At 37.2% G+C, this 17,027-nt stretch overlaps 1 protein-coding gene across 1 annotated transcript; it reads left to right on the top strand.

Moving 5' to 3' along the window:
• Positions 1 to 4,051: 4,051 nt before the first annotated feature.
• On the top strand, positions 4,052 to 16,967 carry LOC307027357 (phosphatidylinositol 3-kinase regulatory subunit alpha-like). The gene is made up of 7 exons (XM_079695591.1): positions 4,052 to 5,395; positions 5,487 to 5,612; positions 7,549 to 7,691; positions 8,429 to 8,605; positions 8,694 to 8,768; positions 9,146 to 9,316; positions 14,516 to 16,967. The coding sequence occupies exons 1-7, from the start codon at positions 5,195 to 5,197 to the stop codon at positions 14,703 to 14,705; spliced, it is 1,083 nt and encodes a 360-aa protein (XP_079551717.1). The 5' UTR covers positions 4,052 to 5,194; the 3' UTR covers positions 14,706 to 16,967.
• The last annotated feature ends 60 nt before the right edge of the window (positions 16,968 to 17,027 follow it).

Raw genomic sequence — 17,027 nt, 5'->3', positions numbered from 1 at the left:
TTTGATGTTTCCACCCCCATGTTTCACAGTAGGTATGGTGTTCTCTGGATGCAACTCACTATTCTTTCTCCTCCAAACACGTCTAGTTGAGTTTTTACCAAAAAGTTCTATTTTGGTTTCATCTGCCCATATGACATTCTCCCAATCCTCTTCTGGATCATCTAAATGCTCTCTAGCAAACTTCAGACGGGCCTGGACATGTACTGGCTGCGTCTATCGTTTTTCCAACCCAGTTTAGATTTAACCACGCCCACTTCCGCATTACGCAAGGATCGACGTAGCTCTACGCGATACAACATAGACTTCATCTTCAGCGGTCGCGTTAACACACCAAGATGAACAAATCGAATCCATCACATTTACCCACGAACATTTCAGCTAAAGACCGGGCAAAGCAGTACCCCAATGTCTTGCACGAAAGTGGGGGGAAACTGTTCTGTACCCTGTGCAACTGTGTGTTGGAGCATAAAAGGAAATCGGCTGTGAATACCCACTTCGATTCGCTCAAACATTCAAAAATGGTTTCTGCTGCGGACAAGAAAGCCAAGCAACTCACGCTCACAGAGGCTTCAACCTCCAAAACCCTTTCGAGGGTTGCAAGAAACGAGGTGAGTAGCCTACAATATTGAAGCTGGTCAGATAACGAACGAGTAAATGAAAACAGAATGAGGAGGAGGGGTGTGTGTGTGTGTGTGTGTGTGTGTGTGTGTGTGTGTGTGTGTGTGTGTGTGTGTGTGTGTGTGTGTGTGTGTGTGTGTGTGTGTGTGTGTGTGTGTGTGTGTGTGTGTGTGTGTGTGTGTGTGTGTGTGTGTGTGTGTGTGTGTGTGTGTGTGTGTGTGTGTGTGTGTGTGTGTGTGTGTGTGTGTGTGTGTGTGTGTGTGTGTGTGTGTGTGTGTGTGTGTGTGTGTGTGTGTGTGTGTGTGTGTGTGTGTGTGTGTGTGTGTGTGTGTGTGTGTGTGTGTGTGTGTGTGTGTGTGTGTGTGTGTGTGTGTGTGTGTGTGTGTGTGTGTGTGTGTGTGTGTGTGTGTGTGTGTGTGTGTGTGTGTGTGATGTAGCTTGCTTCTAGTATGCTTGTTTATCATAGCATCTCTTTAAAAGTGCTCCCTTTCATTCAGTAGTAGCCTAGTAACAGGGTGCGGGAGAATAATCAACTTTTTTCCGCTTCACGCATATTTCACAACTGTTCGCATATTTCGCAACTTTCCGCATATTTCGCAACTTTCCGCATATTATGCAACTTCCCGCAATTTTCCCGCATAAAAACCCCGCATTTTTATCGCATAATCAAGGATTTTAGCCCGCATAATCAATGATTTTAGCCCGCATAATTAAGGATTTTGGCCCGCGTTTTTCTGGAGGGTCTAATATATACACACACTCACATATATACACTTTATATTAATTCATTTGAGTTATTCAGGTACTATTCTGATGCTAATACTTTAGTACTTATACTTGAGTATTTCTACACTCTGGTACTTGTACCTTTACTCAAGTACAAGATCTTATCACTTCTTACACCTCTGGAAAGCACTTTTATGTAAAGGAATACATTTTTATAAATGTCCCAACATTTCATTTTTACATGGCAAAACGTTAATATGTTATTAATGTCAAATGTTATATGTTGTATTATACAACAAAATAGACATTTATAACACATTATAAATGTCTATCTTTAAATAAAATATTAAATAGATACCTTTACATCCTAAACAGAAGGTCAAAACGTTCATGTTACATGACAAACAAAAAAACGAAACATTATATATAGGCTATATATACAGATTTTTGCTAATGTATCCCTCTTATATCCATCAGGAATTAATATTAAATGATTCATTAAGATTACCTCAGCACTGCATAACTGTGGTCGTCAGTCATATTGACAAAGAAGCACTATTATATTGTATATAATGCGGCGTTTAAAAGGACGGTATTTCGCTTGTCAGATTCAGATTTCGCGGGTGTGCCACGTCTATGACGCTATCGCGTAGAGCTACGTCGATCCTTGCGTAATGCGGAAGTAGGCGTGGTTAAATCTAAACTGGGTTGGAAAAACGATAGACGCGTACTGGCTTAAGCAGGGGGACACGTCTGGCACTGCAGGATTTGAGTCCCTGGCGGCGTAGTGTGTTACTGATGGTAGCCTTTGTTACTTTGGTCCCAGCTCTCTGCAGGTCATTGACTAGGTCCCCCCGTGTGGTTCTGGGATTTTTGCTCACCGTTCTTGTGATCATTTTGACCCCACGGGGTGAGATCTTGATCTTGATTTGGGGCTCCACGCCCCAGATCAAGGGAGATTATCAGTGGTCTTGTATGTCTTCCATTTTCTAATAATTGCTCCCACAGTTGATTTATTCACACCAAGCTACTTACCTATTGCAGATTCAGTCTTCCCAGCCTGGTGCAGGTCTACAATTTTGTTTCTGGTGTCCTTTGACAGCTCTTTGGTCTTGGCCATAGTGGAGTTTGGAGTGTGACTGTTTGAGGTTGTGGACAGGTGTCTTTTATACTGATAACGAGTTGGAACAGGTGCCATTAATACAGTTAACAAGTGGAGGACAGAGGAGGCTCTTAAAGAAGAAGTTACAGGTAGGTGACCAAATACTTATTTTCCACCATAATTTGCTAATAAATTCTTTAAAAATCAGACAATGTGATTTTCTGGATTTTTTTTTTCTTCTCATTCTGTCTCTCATAGTTGAGGTATACCTAGGATGGAAATTACAGGCCTCTCATATTTTTAAGTGGGAGAACTTGCACAGTTGGAGGCTGACTAAATACTTTTTTTCCCTACTGTATCTAGGGATGGGTATCGTTAATGTTTTTAACGGTGCTACTACTTTTATCGATACCGCTTATCGGTCCGGTCTTTTAACGGTACTTTTATCGGTTCTTTTGGAGAAAAAAACAAGGTAAACTAACTAAACAAATTGTGAACAAAACTAACATTGCTTTTTATTTAAATTAAATAAATAATATTTCACATCAAAAGAAACAACAATGTTTTAACAAATCGTATTAAATAATCTGATGACAGAACTGTAAACAGAATAGCTGAAACTTCAACAAAATAAATAACTGTTACCTCTAATCATTAAACCATGTTTGTATCATTGACTTATCTCCGTGTGTTGCTGCTAGCATACATAACACCTGACGTGGAAACGTTACTCGTGGACGGGGCTACAGAGCTACTAGAAAGACAGTCGTACCCGGTGCATTCTTCCGTCTGAATGTGGTGCACTTTTGCTAAATGTTTAGACAAATTGCTCGTGTTACCGCCCTTACATGCTAAACTCTTATTGCACTTTTGGTAACGAGGATTGTCCACACCGAGAGGGGTAAAGTTGAACCACACCTCGGAGCGCGTTCTCTCCGCCATCTCCTCCGTGTGTGTGTGTTGCTGCATGTAGCAGCTGCGTGTGTGTAAACTGCCCCGCCCCCTCGCAAGCAGGCGGGGGAGAGAGATCTCTCTCCTGGATTGGAAAGATCGAAAATACTAAAAATTATCATCGACGCATTTTGCAGTCTTTTTGCATGTTAGAAACGGAGTTGGCGACACTAAAACTGCAATATAATGTTTTTGTAGCAATAATACACATGACATATATTTTTTACATGTCTCCAGTATCGATAAAAAGACTGTTAACGTCGGAGCTTAACGGTACCACGGTCTTTAATAATTCATCCCTGGGCCCCTATACATATCTTTACTGGGGATGTCCTTTTTCTGTTATCGCTTTTCATAAGCCCGACACCCATGAACCAGTTATCCCAGTGGGTTTTCTTCCTCTCTGTATATCATATACTGTCTGTTATGTTCTCTATATTTAAGTTGTGCACAACACTTATATAAATAAATATCAGGTTTGTAGTTTTTCCGTAATCCTGCTGACAAACCAAGCAAAACCTAACCAGTTCAGCAGAGGTATTAATAATAATAATACAAATATATATATATATATATTAGGGCCGGGACTCGATTAAAAATTGTTATCTAATTAATTACAGGCTTTGTAATTAATTAATCGCAATTAATCGCATTTTTAATCACATATAAATATTTGACCTGAGAACAGTGAGAAGCAATTTTTTTCACATGGATTTTAGTATACCATTGAATAATGACTGAATACATAAGCTTAAGCGACAAAACATTGTTTATTTTTTTCAAGGTGGTACTTAACCAAGACCAACAGAAAAGTGCAATTTTTGCCATAAAGTGTAGCAATAGCATATTTAGGAATATAGTACATTTCAGAGATTCAGCTAGCCTATAGGTAGGTAGACCTTCTGTAAACTATAACACTTTGTTTTTTAAGTAAAACACAATACTTTCAAGTACATTCAGAACATTGGAAACCCTGACTATTAGAAAACATCTCTCTGTTGCTTCAGAGGCCATAACAGACTTTGTTGATTTACCAACAGTTGATTTAAAAAATCTAATCAATTTCAGTCCAACTCTCTCAATAACCTTGGCCAAAACAATAAACAGTTCAACATAAAGTGCAAGTTGCACCAACAACATAATAAATAGTTCAACATAAAGTGTACCATTTAAAATAAAATAAAAAAGTGCCAGTGATTGACCTCAATCCCTCCTATTCTTCCAATATCCTGATGAAAAATAAAATCTCTCTGTTGCATAGGCCACTGTTTGATCAACGCAAATTGGGTGTGGGTCCTTGTACTCCGAGTCGGGCTAACGTCCACGCTAGCTTCCACGCTAGCTGCTATATGTTTTGCATTGAGGTGATACTTGAGGCTTGATGTGCTGCGGTGATATGCAAATTCCTTTTTGCATAATTTGCAAACAACCGTGCTCTTATCGATGCTTCCATCCGTCCGTTTTTTAAAACAAAATGTCCCATCCACGGGGCCAACCAAAGCGGTCTCATCAGCTTGTTCGTTCATGTTTGACTATTGTTCACTGTGGTTTGTTGTTGTTTGAAGTCATGAACGTTAGTTGGTGCTCCAGTATAATCGGTACCCCTGAAACTCATCCAGTGAGAAACGTTCCGCGGTGCAAAAATAAGTGCGATTAAAATGCGTTAATTTTTGTGTAATTAATTCATCTTAATTAACGCGTTAAAGTCCCGGCCCTAATATATATATATATCCATAGATACTTGTAATACAACAGATAAACACATAGTACATGTCTGTGTTGGTTGTGACGTAGAAAATGTGCTCTGACCCCTACAGGAAAGGAGGCAACAACAAGCTGATAAAGATCTTCCACCGGGAGGGGAAGTACGGCTTCTCCGACCCTTTGACCTTCAGCTCCGTGGTGGAGCTCATCAACCATTACCGCCACGAGTCCCTGGCGCAGTACAACCCCAAACTGGACGTCAAGCTGCTGTACCCGGTGTCCAAACACCAGCAGGTCTGTGCACCGTCACTACTCTGAGACTGTGATAGTTCCTCACTCATTGAGTCGTCTGACTGGACATGTTGTTATTGTTGTTGTTGTTCAGGACCAGGTGGTGAAGGAGGACAGTATTGAAGCCGTAGGGAAGAAGCTCCACGAATATCATCTGCAGTACCAGGAGAAGAACCGGGAGTACGACCGACTGTACGAGGAATACACCAGAACCTCACAGGTACACAGTACTGTACAGATTATTAACACTATTAATCACACGTTTAAAATACCATTATTTACTTGTATTTTGGGGGGAGATAAAAGAAATACACGTGATGTGGCAATAAAGACATTCATGACAAACTGGTTAAAGAAATCAGAGGGTTTTTTACTTAATTATAACATCCAGTTTTCTGAATGATTGGCATAAAGTCAGAACATTTCTCGCCACTTATCTAAAGCATCGGCAAAGCCAGTGTAATCGCCCTCTGTATAACGTGCGCTACACAGGGAATATTATCTCTGCTGCTATCATACTGCAAGCACTATATGTTCCTACGGTGGTGACCCTGTCCAATATCTTTGTTCAGCAAAGTGCCTTTCCTTCATTTTCACATCACCTAAAGAACAAGTGCTGAACATTTGTCAGGGATTAGCTGTGCCCTTGCTTATTGATGTCCACTGGCCTCCAGTCAGTGCAGAACCTGTAGCTGGTGTCAGTTCCTCTGCTTTTGCATTGCTATGCATTTCATGGTAAACATCCGTACTGGTATCACAGTAGCACATTTGGGTCAAACTTGGTAATGTGATTAATATGAGCACATTCAAAAAAAGAAAAGTGTTAAGCAAAATTAATCTCGAATGTTAAGGCGTTAATGTTGACAGCTTTAAAAGAAACAACAACGATGTAACAAACACACACAATATTTGTTTTTACTTTATGGAATAAGCGCAATATAAAGAAAACACATTTTAGAGAACATCAAAACAGCAGCTGCACGCACGCACACACGTAACTAAATGATCTCCCATTATCAGTAAACATTGAAATTGTAAAGAATGATAAATTCAAGGGGAATATTATACATTGTAAGATGCACTTGAAATGACTTTTAATTACATGTATTCCTCATAGAAGAGAATAAAACGATAAATAAAACACATTACTCTACTATGTATTTTGTATTACCAAAGTTCTCATTACAGACCATAATGAGAATGTTTAGACATCAATAGATAACATGGGCCCTTTCAGAATAAAAGATACTATACTTAAGCAGTAGCACACCACAGGGCATGGTTTGTTGGGATAATCACATTAAGGTTTGCAATTTATTGTCTTAAGACTTAATAAACTTAATAACAAAGAAATCACAATAAGAAAGGCTCTCGCTGCCTCCTGCATATCCGGAGTGGTTGCATGAAACGTACTCTCGCAGCGTCCTTTTTCATCACAGGCTAGTTTTATATATTGATGTCATTATTAAACAATCTATTTACATTATTTGTGTGTTAGTGTTTTTCTGCTGCAAATCTCTCTTTCTTGGATATTCTGTGCTAAGTTGTCCAACTTTTTTTGTTTACATAGTTTAGCTTGTCATCTAGCAGGTGGATTTCTATCTGCTCAGTCCACTCCACATAGAGTAACCTTAATGTTTCACATTGTATAGAATGTTTTAGCTAGTTCACTTTGTTACTTTACATCTGTAACCAGATCCATGGCGTGGCCCTGTCGCAACAACACATCAGTTACATCAACATTTTGTGGAGTAATACTGAAAGTGCAAATAACTAGACGTTGTGTATGTGGTATGGTTATTGAATCACGGCTTTGAACCAATCAGATTGCTAATTTGAGCTACCAGTTTTATATTCTAATATTATAAGTATTGATACCTGTTGATCACTGTAGTGTCGCAGGTGGAAAGGGGGAGCTCATTTTAATGGTTTTAAATAAACCTAGGAAGAATCAAAAATAATATCATTTATTAGCTGATCATATTTTGTATCATTAATCTGAATCATAAAATATAAACATTAGGTAAAGTATCTCAATATTTCACTTGAGTGTACTTACCTTCCATCACTTTTTACATGAATGTAGTGAGGAAGCTATGTCCGACAAAGGCAGTAAAACACTCACACCCTCCTCTTCCTCCTCTTCCTCCCCTCAGGAGATCCAGATGAAGAGGACGGCCATCGAGGCGTTTAATGAGACCATAAAGATCTTCGAGGAGCAGTGTCAGACTCAGGACCGCTTCAGCAAAGAGTACATCGAGAAGTTTCGCCGGGAGGGCAACGACAAGGAGATCCAAAGGTAGGGCTGTTGCCACGGCAACTGTGGAAGAGACCTTTTTTCAAAAACACACACACACACACACACACACACACACACACGTACACACACACACACACTGTGAATGAGCCCTAGTTGCCATGGCACCAGAGGCTGAAGGAAGAATCCACCTGCTGGTCAAATTAGTCTAAATAAGTGTTGTCGCGTCAGATCGACTCACATGCTTAGTTTTCTTTTGATTTGGGGTTTACAATATGTCTAAACACTATGCGTATAATTGACACTTATAGAGGATGCTCATGTTCAGCTTCATATCAGTATGTAGTGTCTCTACTGGGACATGTCTTCATGCTTTAATGTTCAAAAAGCTCTTTATTTTTCTCATACTGCTTGCAGCACCTCCTTTCACCCTCTGTCTGAAACCAGAGTCCAGTCTGCTCTGATTGGTTAGGGGAGGGGGGAGAGAAACTCCCTCTGGAGGGAACACAGGGATTTTAGCCTTTTGCAGACCATTTACATGCGCCCACTAAAGCCTATACAAAAGACTACAGGAAAGGGAAAAGCATAATAGGGCCTCTTTACACTAATGTGATTCTTAACATCTGACATATTACAAATGCATTTTATTCATAATCTGAATTCACAAGCAAAGCATTATTGGCCGTTTGACTGCTGGAACTCAGCCAAAAGACAAGAGCATTTTGGCTTTGAATCGCTGTGTGTAATAAAAACTGAATGATTTCAAAATGTTTTTACAGGATCATGGAGAACTACGACAAGCTGAAGTCTCGAATCAGTGAGATCGTGGACAGTAAGCGTCACCTGGAGGTGGATCTGAAGACACAGGCCGCAGACTACAGAGAGATCGACAAGAAGATGAACAGCATCAAACCAGACCTGATCCAGCTCCGCAAGACCAGGGACCAGTACCTCATGTGAGAGACACGCTCAGAGACGCTTGATAGCTGAATGCTACCCACAGTCTTTATACTAACTGATATATCATTATACTGTGTTTGCCAGGTGGTTGACCCAGAAGGGAGTTCGTCAGAGGAAACTCAACGAGTGGCTGGGCCTGAAGAACGAAACAACCGAGGAGTAAGTTTGATAAATCAACTTGTTTTATCCAACACACACCTCTTCTTAAACTCTAGTTAAACACCCTTTTTAGGAATGATTTCATCTTTACCTCCTTGCCTTAACCAAAAACAAGGCAAGGTGAGCATATTCGTAAAATCGATGTGTTATGTGAGTAGAAATGTAATACTGTGTAATACGTAAGTCTTTAAATGAAAGCAAATGTGAAACTGCAATATTAGAGTAATTTAGGTCCGATTTATTAGAAAAACCATTAGAAATGATTTTGGAATCTTCATCCCGACAGCCAGATAAATCATCTCTTGATATTGTGTTAGCATCCCATCCTTAGCTCGTTTCATGCCCTGCTAACCTATCCCCCCCCCTCCCTCCCTCAGTGAGTACAGCATGGTGGAGGATGAGGAGGACCTTCCTCACCATGACGAGCGTCTGTGGCGTCTCGGAAACATCAACCGCATCCAGGCCGAGTCTCTGCTGCGCGGGAAGAGAGACGGATCCTTCCTCGTCCGAGACAGCAGCAAGCCGGGCTGCTACGCCTGCTCTGTGGTGTAAGAGACCTTCTATTCACCTGCTTATTTACTTCTATTTACTTCTATTCACCTGCTTATTTACTTCTATTTACTTCTATTCACCTGCTTATTTACTTCTATTTACTTCTATTCACCTGCTTATTTACTTCTATTTACTTCTATTCACCTGCTTATTTACTTCTATTTACCTGCTTATTTACTTCTATTCACCTGCTTATTTACTTCTATTTACTTCTATTCACCTGCTTATTTACTTCTATTTACTTCTATTCACCTGCTTATTTACTTCTATTTACCTGCTTATTTACTTCTATTTACTTCTATTCACCTGCTTATTTACTTCTATTTACTTCTATTCACCTGCTTATTTACTTCTATTTACTTCTCTTCACCTGCTTATTTACTTCTATTTACTTCTATTCACCTGCTTATTTACTTCTATTCACCTGCTTATTTACTTCTATTTACTTCTATTCACCTGCTTATTTACTTCTATTTACTTCTATTCACCTGCTTATTTACTTCTATTTACTTCTATTCACCTGCTTATTTACTTCTATTTACTTCTATTCACCTGCTTATTTACTTCTATTTACTTCTATTCACCTGCTTATTTACTTCTATTCACCTGCTTATTTACTTCTATTTACTTATATTCACCTGCTTATTTACTTCTATTTACTTCTATTCACCTGCTTATTTACTTCTATTTACTTCTATTTACTTCTATTCACCTGCTTATTTACTTCTATTTACTTCTATTCACCTGCTTATTTACTTCTATTTACTTCTATTCACCTGCTTATTTACTTCTATTTACTTCTATTTACTTCTATTCACCTGCTTATTTACTTCTATTTACTTCTATTCACCTGCTTATTTACTTCTATTTACTTCTATTCACCTGCTTATTTACTTCTATTTACTTCTATTCACCTGCTTATTTACTTCTATTCACCTGCTTATTTACTTCTATTTACTTCTATTCACCTGCTTATTTACTTCTATTTACTTCTATTCACCTGCTTATTTACTTCTATTTACTTCTATTTACTTCTATTCACCTGCTTATTTACTTCTATTTACTTCTATTCACCTGCTTATTTACTTCTATTCACCTGCTTATTTACTTCTATTCACCTGCTTATTTACTTCTATTCACCTGCTTATTTACTATTCACCTGCTTATTTACTTCTATTCACTTCTATTCACCTGTTTATTTACTTCTATTCACTTCTATTCACCTGCTTATTTACTTCTATTTACTTCTATTCACCTGTTTATTTACTTCTATTCACTTCTATTCACCTGCTTATTTACTTCTATTTACTTCTATTCACCTGTTTATTTACTTCTATTCACTTCTATTCACCTGCTTATTTACTTCTATTCACTTCTATTCACCTGTTTATTTACTTCTATTCACTTCTATTCACCTGCTTATTTACTTCTATTTACTTCTATTCACCTGCTTATTTACTTCTATTCACCTGCTTATTTACTTCTATTTACTTCTATTTACTTCTATTCACCTGCTTATTTACTTCTATTCACCTGCTTATTTACTTCTATTCACCTGCTTATTTACTTCTATTCACCTGCTTATTTACTTCTATTCACTTCTATTCACCTGCTTATTTACTTCTATTTACTTCTATTCACCTGCTTATTTACTTCTATTTACTTCTATTCACCTGCTTATTTACTTCTATTTACCTGCTTATTTACTTCTATTTACTTCTATTCACCTGTTTATTTACTTCTATTCACCTGCTTATTTACTTCTATTTACTTCTATTTACCTGCTTATTTACTTCTATTTACTTCTATTCACCTGCTTATTTACTTCTATTTACTTCTATTCACCTGTTTATTTACTTCTATTTAGCCGTCTATTCATCTGCTTATTTACTTCTATTTACTTCTATTTACTTCTATTCACCTGCTTATTTACTTCTATTTACTTCTATTCACCTGCTTATTTACTTCTATTTACTTCTATTCACCTGCTTATTTACTTCTATTTACTTCTATTCACCTGCTTATTTACTTCTATTCACCTGCTTATTTACTTCTATTCACCTGCTTATTTACTTCTATTTACTTCTATTCACCTGCTTATTTACTTCTATTCACCTGCTTATTTACTTCTATTCACCTGCTTATTTACTTCTATTTACTTCTATTCACCTGCTTATTTACTTCTATTCACCTGCTTATTTACTTCTATTTACTTCTATTCACCTGCTTATTTACTTCTATTTACTTCTATTCACCTGCTTATTTACTTCTATTCACCTGCTTATTTACTTCTATTTACTTCTATTCACCTGCTTATTTACTTCTATTTACTTCTATTCACCTGCTTATTTACTTCTATTTACTTCTATTCACCTGCTTATTTACTTCTATTTACTTCTATTCACCTGCTTATTTACTTCTATTCACCTGCTTATTTACTTCTATTCACCTGCTTATTTACTTCTATTCACCTGCTTATTTACTTCTATTTACTTCTATTCACCTGCTTATTTACTTCTATTTACTTCTATTCACCTGCTTATTTACTTCTATTTACTTCTATTCACCTGCTTATTTACTTCTATTTACTTCTATTCACCTGCTTATTTACTTCTATTTACTTCTATTCACCTGCTTATTTACTTCTATTTACCTGCTTATTTACTTCTATTTACTTCTATTCACCTGCTTATTTACTTCTATTTACTTCTATTCACCTGCTTATTTACTTCTATTTACTTCTATTCACCTGCTTATTTACTTCTATTTACTTCTATTCACCTGCTTATTTACTTCTATTTACTTCTATTCACCTGCTTATTTACTTCTATTCACCTGCTTATTTACTTCTATTTACTTCTATTCACCTGCTTATTTACTTCTATTTACTTCTATTCACCTGCTTATTTACTTCTATTTACTTCTATTCACCTGCTTATTTACTTCTATTTACTTCTATTCACCTGCTTATTTACTTCTATTCACCTGCTTATTTACTTCTATTTACTTCTATTCACCTGCTTATTTACTTCTATTTACTTCTATTCACCTGCTTATTTACTTCTATTTACTTCTATTCACCTGCTTATTTACTTCTATTCACCTGCTTATTTACTTCTATTTACTTCTATTCACCTGCTTATTTACTTCTATTCACCTGCTTATTTACTTCTATTCACCTGCTTATTTACTTCTATTCACCTGCTTATTTACTTCTATTCACTTCTATTCACCTGCTTATTTACTTCTATTTACTTCTATTCACCTGCTTATTTACTTCTATTTACTTCTATTCACCTGCTTATTTACTTCTATTCACCTGCTTATTTACTTCTATTTACTTCTATTTACTTCTATTCACCTGTTTATTTACTTCTATTTAGCCGTCTATTCATCTGCTTATTTACTTCTATTTACTTCTATTTACTTCTATTCACCTGCTTATTTACTTCTATTTACTTCTATTCACCTGCTTATTTACTTCTATTTACTTCTATTCACCTGCTTATTTACTTCTATTTACTTCTATTCACCTGCTTATTTACTTCTATTCACCTGCTTATTTACTTCTATTCACCTGCTTATTTACTTCTATTCACCTGCTTATTTACTTCTATTCACCTGCTTATTTACTTCTATTTACTTCTATTCACCTGCTTATTTACTTCTATTCACCTGCTTATTTACTTCTATTCACCTGCTTATTTACTTCTATTTACTTCTATTCACCTGCTTATTTACTTCTATTCACCTGCTTATTTACTTCTATTTACTTCTATTCACCTGCTTATTTACTTCTATTCACCTGCTTATTTACTTCTATTCACCTGCTTATTTACTTCTATTTACTTCTATTCACCTGCTTATTTACTTCTATTCACCTGCTTATTTACTTCTATTTACTTCTATTCACCTGCTTATTTACTTCTATTTACTTCTATTCACCTGCTTATTTACTTCTATTCACCTGCTTATTTACTTCTATTTACTTCTATTCACCTGCTTATTTACTTCTATTCACCTGCTTATTTACTTCTATTTACTTCTATTCACCTGTTTATTTACTTCTATTTAGCCGTCTATTCATCTGCTTATTTACTTCTATTTACTTCTATTTACTTCTATTTACTTCTATTTACTTCTATTCACCTGCTTATTTACTTCTATTTACTTCTATTCACCTGCTTATTTACTTCTATTTACTTCTATTCACCTGCTTATTTACTTCTATTCACCTGCTTATTTACTTCTATTCACCTGCTTATTTACTTCTATTTACTTCTATTCACCTGCTTATTTACTTCTATTCACCTGCTTATTTACTTCTATTCACCTGCTTATTTACTTCTATTCACCTGCTTATTTACTTCTATTCACCTGCTTATTTACTTCTATTCACCTGCTTATTTACTTCTATTTACTTCTATTCACCTGCTTATTTACTTCTATTCACCTGCTTATTTACTTCTATTCACCTGCTTATTTACTTCTATTCACCTGCTTATTTACTTCTATTCACCTGCTTATTTGCTTATTTACTTCTATTCACCTGCTTATTTACTTCTATTCACCTGCTTATTTACTTCTATTCACCTGCTTATTTACTTCTATTTACTTCTATTCACCTGCTTATTTACTTCTATTCACCTGCTTATTTACTTCTATTCACCTGCTTATTTACTTCTATTCACCTGCTTATTTACTTCTATTCACCTGCTTATTTACTTCTATTCACCTGCTTATTTACTTCTATTTACTTCTATTCACCTGCTTATTTACTTCTATTCACCTGCTTATTTACTTCTATTCACCTGCTTATTTACTTCTATTCACCTGCTTATTTACTTCTATTAACCTGCTAATTTACTTTTATTATTTGTTATGTTTATTTAATTGCTTAATAACAGTCTTTCTACTGTCCGCATTCAATTTCTATTCAATTTACCGGTCTTTTTAACTGCCTACTCTTTTTTTTTTTTTTTTTACCTATTTCTATTGACTTTATTTACCTGCTTATATGCACCTGCTAACCCAGTCCCACGTTTGTTTATATGTTATCTGATCCGTTGGACATGGTTCTTTTAATGTCACTAATGCCAAACCCAACCTAAAATCTGTTTCTACGCAATGAAGTGTTTTGAAGTTGGATTGAACACACACGCATCTTCAATTAACTTCATCTCTGTGTCCCTCAGGACGGAGGGCGAGGTGAAGCACTGCGTCATCAACAAGACGGGCACCGGCTTTGGTTTCGCCGAGCCCTACAACCTGTACGGCTCCCTGAAGGAGCTGGTGCTGCACTACCAGCACACCTCGCTGGTCCAGCACAACGACTCGCTCAACGTCACGCTGGCCTTCCCCGTCTACAGCCAGCAGAGACGGTGACCCGCCTGCGGGACTCTTCATCCACACGTCACCGTAGCTGCAGAACCAGAACCTGACCACATGACGCGTTTACCGCTTGGCACAACAGCGTCCTGGTGCTGCAGACCTCAGTGGGCCAATGAAAGTGTACAATCCAGTACACTGAAGATGAAGCTTTGTGTGAAGTGAAATGCTTTGTTACATCCTGTAGGAATGGTGAACAATTTAAAATGAATATTTTACTGTGAAAGTCATCAATGAGAGCTTTAACTTCCTGAGGAAAAAGACTTCAAGACACCAGGTTTCTCCCTTAAATTAACACAAATGTTTTAATTACTTTAATGATTCGGTGCCGGAGATCAACATTAAATGCAATTTACCTTCATCAGAGATGACCCATGGGACATCAGATGAGGGGCGTTTGAGTAAAAGACAGACGTTCATCAATGCTCTCTGTCATTCCAAATCTAAAGAAACGTTGTTTGATTAACGAAAATTATACAATTGAATGAAGTTGTTCTTAGGAATCGCTTTAAACTGGCTAGAGACAACATTTCTGCTCTTAGACTTTTCAAGTGGTATTATCGTTTCATAAGACCGTTTTGACCTAGAAACGCAGATGTTGGTGCTATTAGAATGGTGCTGAAAAAATGCCCTTAGTAATAATCAGAAGGCAGTTTTGTTTCACACTTATCTAGTAAAATGCAAACTTAAACATCTGAAGAGTGGGAGCTCTCTCCATCTTCTTTAACTTAGTTTTGTATCCCTCTTTGCCTCCCTCGTCATCGAGGCTTTATTATATCCTAAAGTTTCTTAAGATGTAACGACGTCCACCACTTGCGCTACCTTGGGGACTTTACTTTTGAAACTTGGGAACGCCACAGGAGAAACAAAATTGCGATCTTCTTCCTGTTTTTGTTACTCAAAGATTGATTCCCTTATTTCTGCCGTATATGGATCCTTGAATTTCCCAGTGGCAGCCAGAGTTACAAAGTGAAAGCTAGGCTTATATGGAAACAATCCAAAAGCAAATGGTTGTTATTCTGTATCAAATATTTTGCGCAATCATGGTTTCCTCCATAATGAACGTTACTGTGGGAAAAACAATTGTTTATCGCTACTTTAATGCAACCTGAGCTCAAGGTCAAATGAAACAAACACCTGAGAGGCGAGATGGAAGAGGACCGTTCAGGTTAACCTACCTAAAGAACTTGAACGCCTCAGGCTTATCGGAGACACCCTGTGTGATCATGACCTCAGTGAAATGTCACCGTTTCCTGTCTGAGGAGAGACGATGAACTGAAGAGCTAAACATGCTCTTGTGTTGTCGGAGATGAACCGGACTAAAGCTGAACTGACCAACTCCTTCTCTACTTGTTACACTGGCCCTGCACGCTTCAACAGAACAGAACCAAAACTATGGACTGATGATGTCAAAGACTAAAATGGCGGACAATCGAGAGACGTTTCTTGCGTAAACACTGTGAGTTGCTCTGGACAAGGTTTAACATGAGGGCAAATCAGGAGAAAATAAACAGGAAACCTGCTTCATCCAAAGACTCATCCCACCCCCCCCCACCCCCACCCCCCACCCCACCCCAATAATCCCGTCAGTGTTTTTCTAGCTCTCGTTCCTTCAGGTGAGTTGGTTTGCCACCTAAGTGTTGTTTAAGTTTGCTGACCGGACTGATTATCCTTACATTTTTTCATTTCAATAAATGTCCGTCAGCACAATGGTTTACTCGTGCTGGATAAAAACTGTGATTTTAAAAATTCAGGAATGGCAGAACTGGATCTCTGGATCTTCTCAAAGGATTTTCATCTTAAGTTTCAAGGACTAAAGCGCAGCCTGTAAGGATTACTGATCGCAGATATCTGCTCCTCATGGTTCCTCTTATGGATTTTATGTTTTCTTCTTTGTGCATTTGGACACACGGCTTCCTTTTAAACCAGGTACAGGAGATGAAACTCTCCAAGGATTTTGAAGAAGCCCTAAGTATTACATTATTTTCCCACAACTTGCATCTGTTTCCTGGAAATAAATACATGGTTTCAAATTAGTTTGGAACTGTCCAGAACTTTTCAAGCTCTTATTTGACTTATTCCACAGAAGTCCTGTTTTTTCATTCTGACATTGAAACCAAACTAGTGAACGCAAACAAGAATCTGTAATATGAGATGATAATAAGTTGTGAAAAGTTAATTGTTTAAGAATTCTGACGAATAAAGTGACTGTCTCTGCTTTGTTTGAAACAAATCTGTAGATAAAAATAATATTAATCAGTGTGTGTTTGACCTTTTTCTATTTCCGATGTTGTGCTCCAACAATCATATTCAAGTCCC

The sequence above is a fragment of the Notothenia rossii genome (genome assembly GCF_949606895.1).
Source record: "Notothenia rossii genome assembly, contig: scaffold_405, whole genome shotgun sequence".
Lineage (NCBI taxonomy): Eukaryota > Metazoa > Chordata > Actinopteri > Perciformes > Nototheniidae > Notothenia > Notothenia rossii.
This window is presented reverse-complemented; position numbering and strand designations above follow the sequence as displayed.

Coding starts and splice junctions, on each gene's coding strand:
- LOC307027357 (XM_079695591.1), top strand. CDS start 5,195: ATGTGCTCTGACCCCTACAGGAAAGGAGGCAACAACAAGCTGATAAAG. Junction 8,769..9,145: donor AAGAACGAAACAACCGAGGA/GTAAGTTTGATA, acceptor TCCCTCCCTCAG/TGAGTACAGCATGGTGGAGG. Junction 9,317..14,515: donor TGCTACGCCTGCTCTGTGGT/GTAAGAGACCTT, acceptor TGTGTCCCTCAG/GACGGAGGGCGAGGTGAAGC.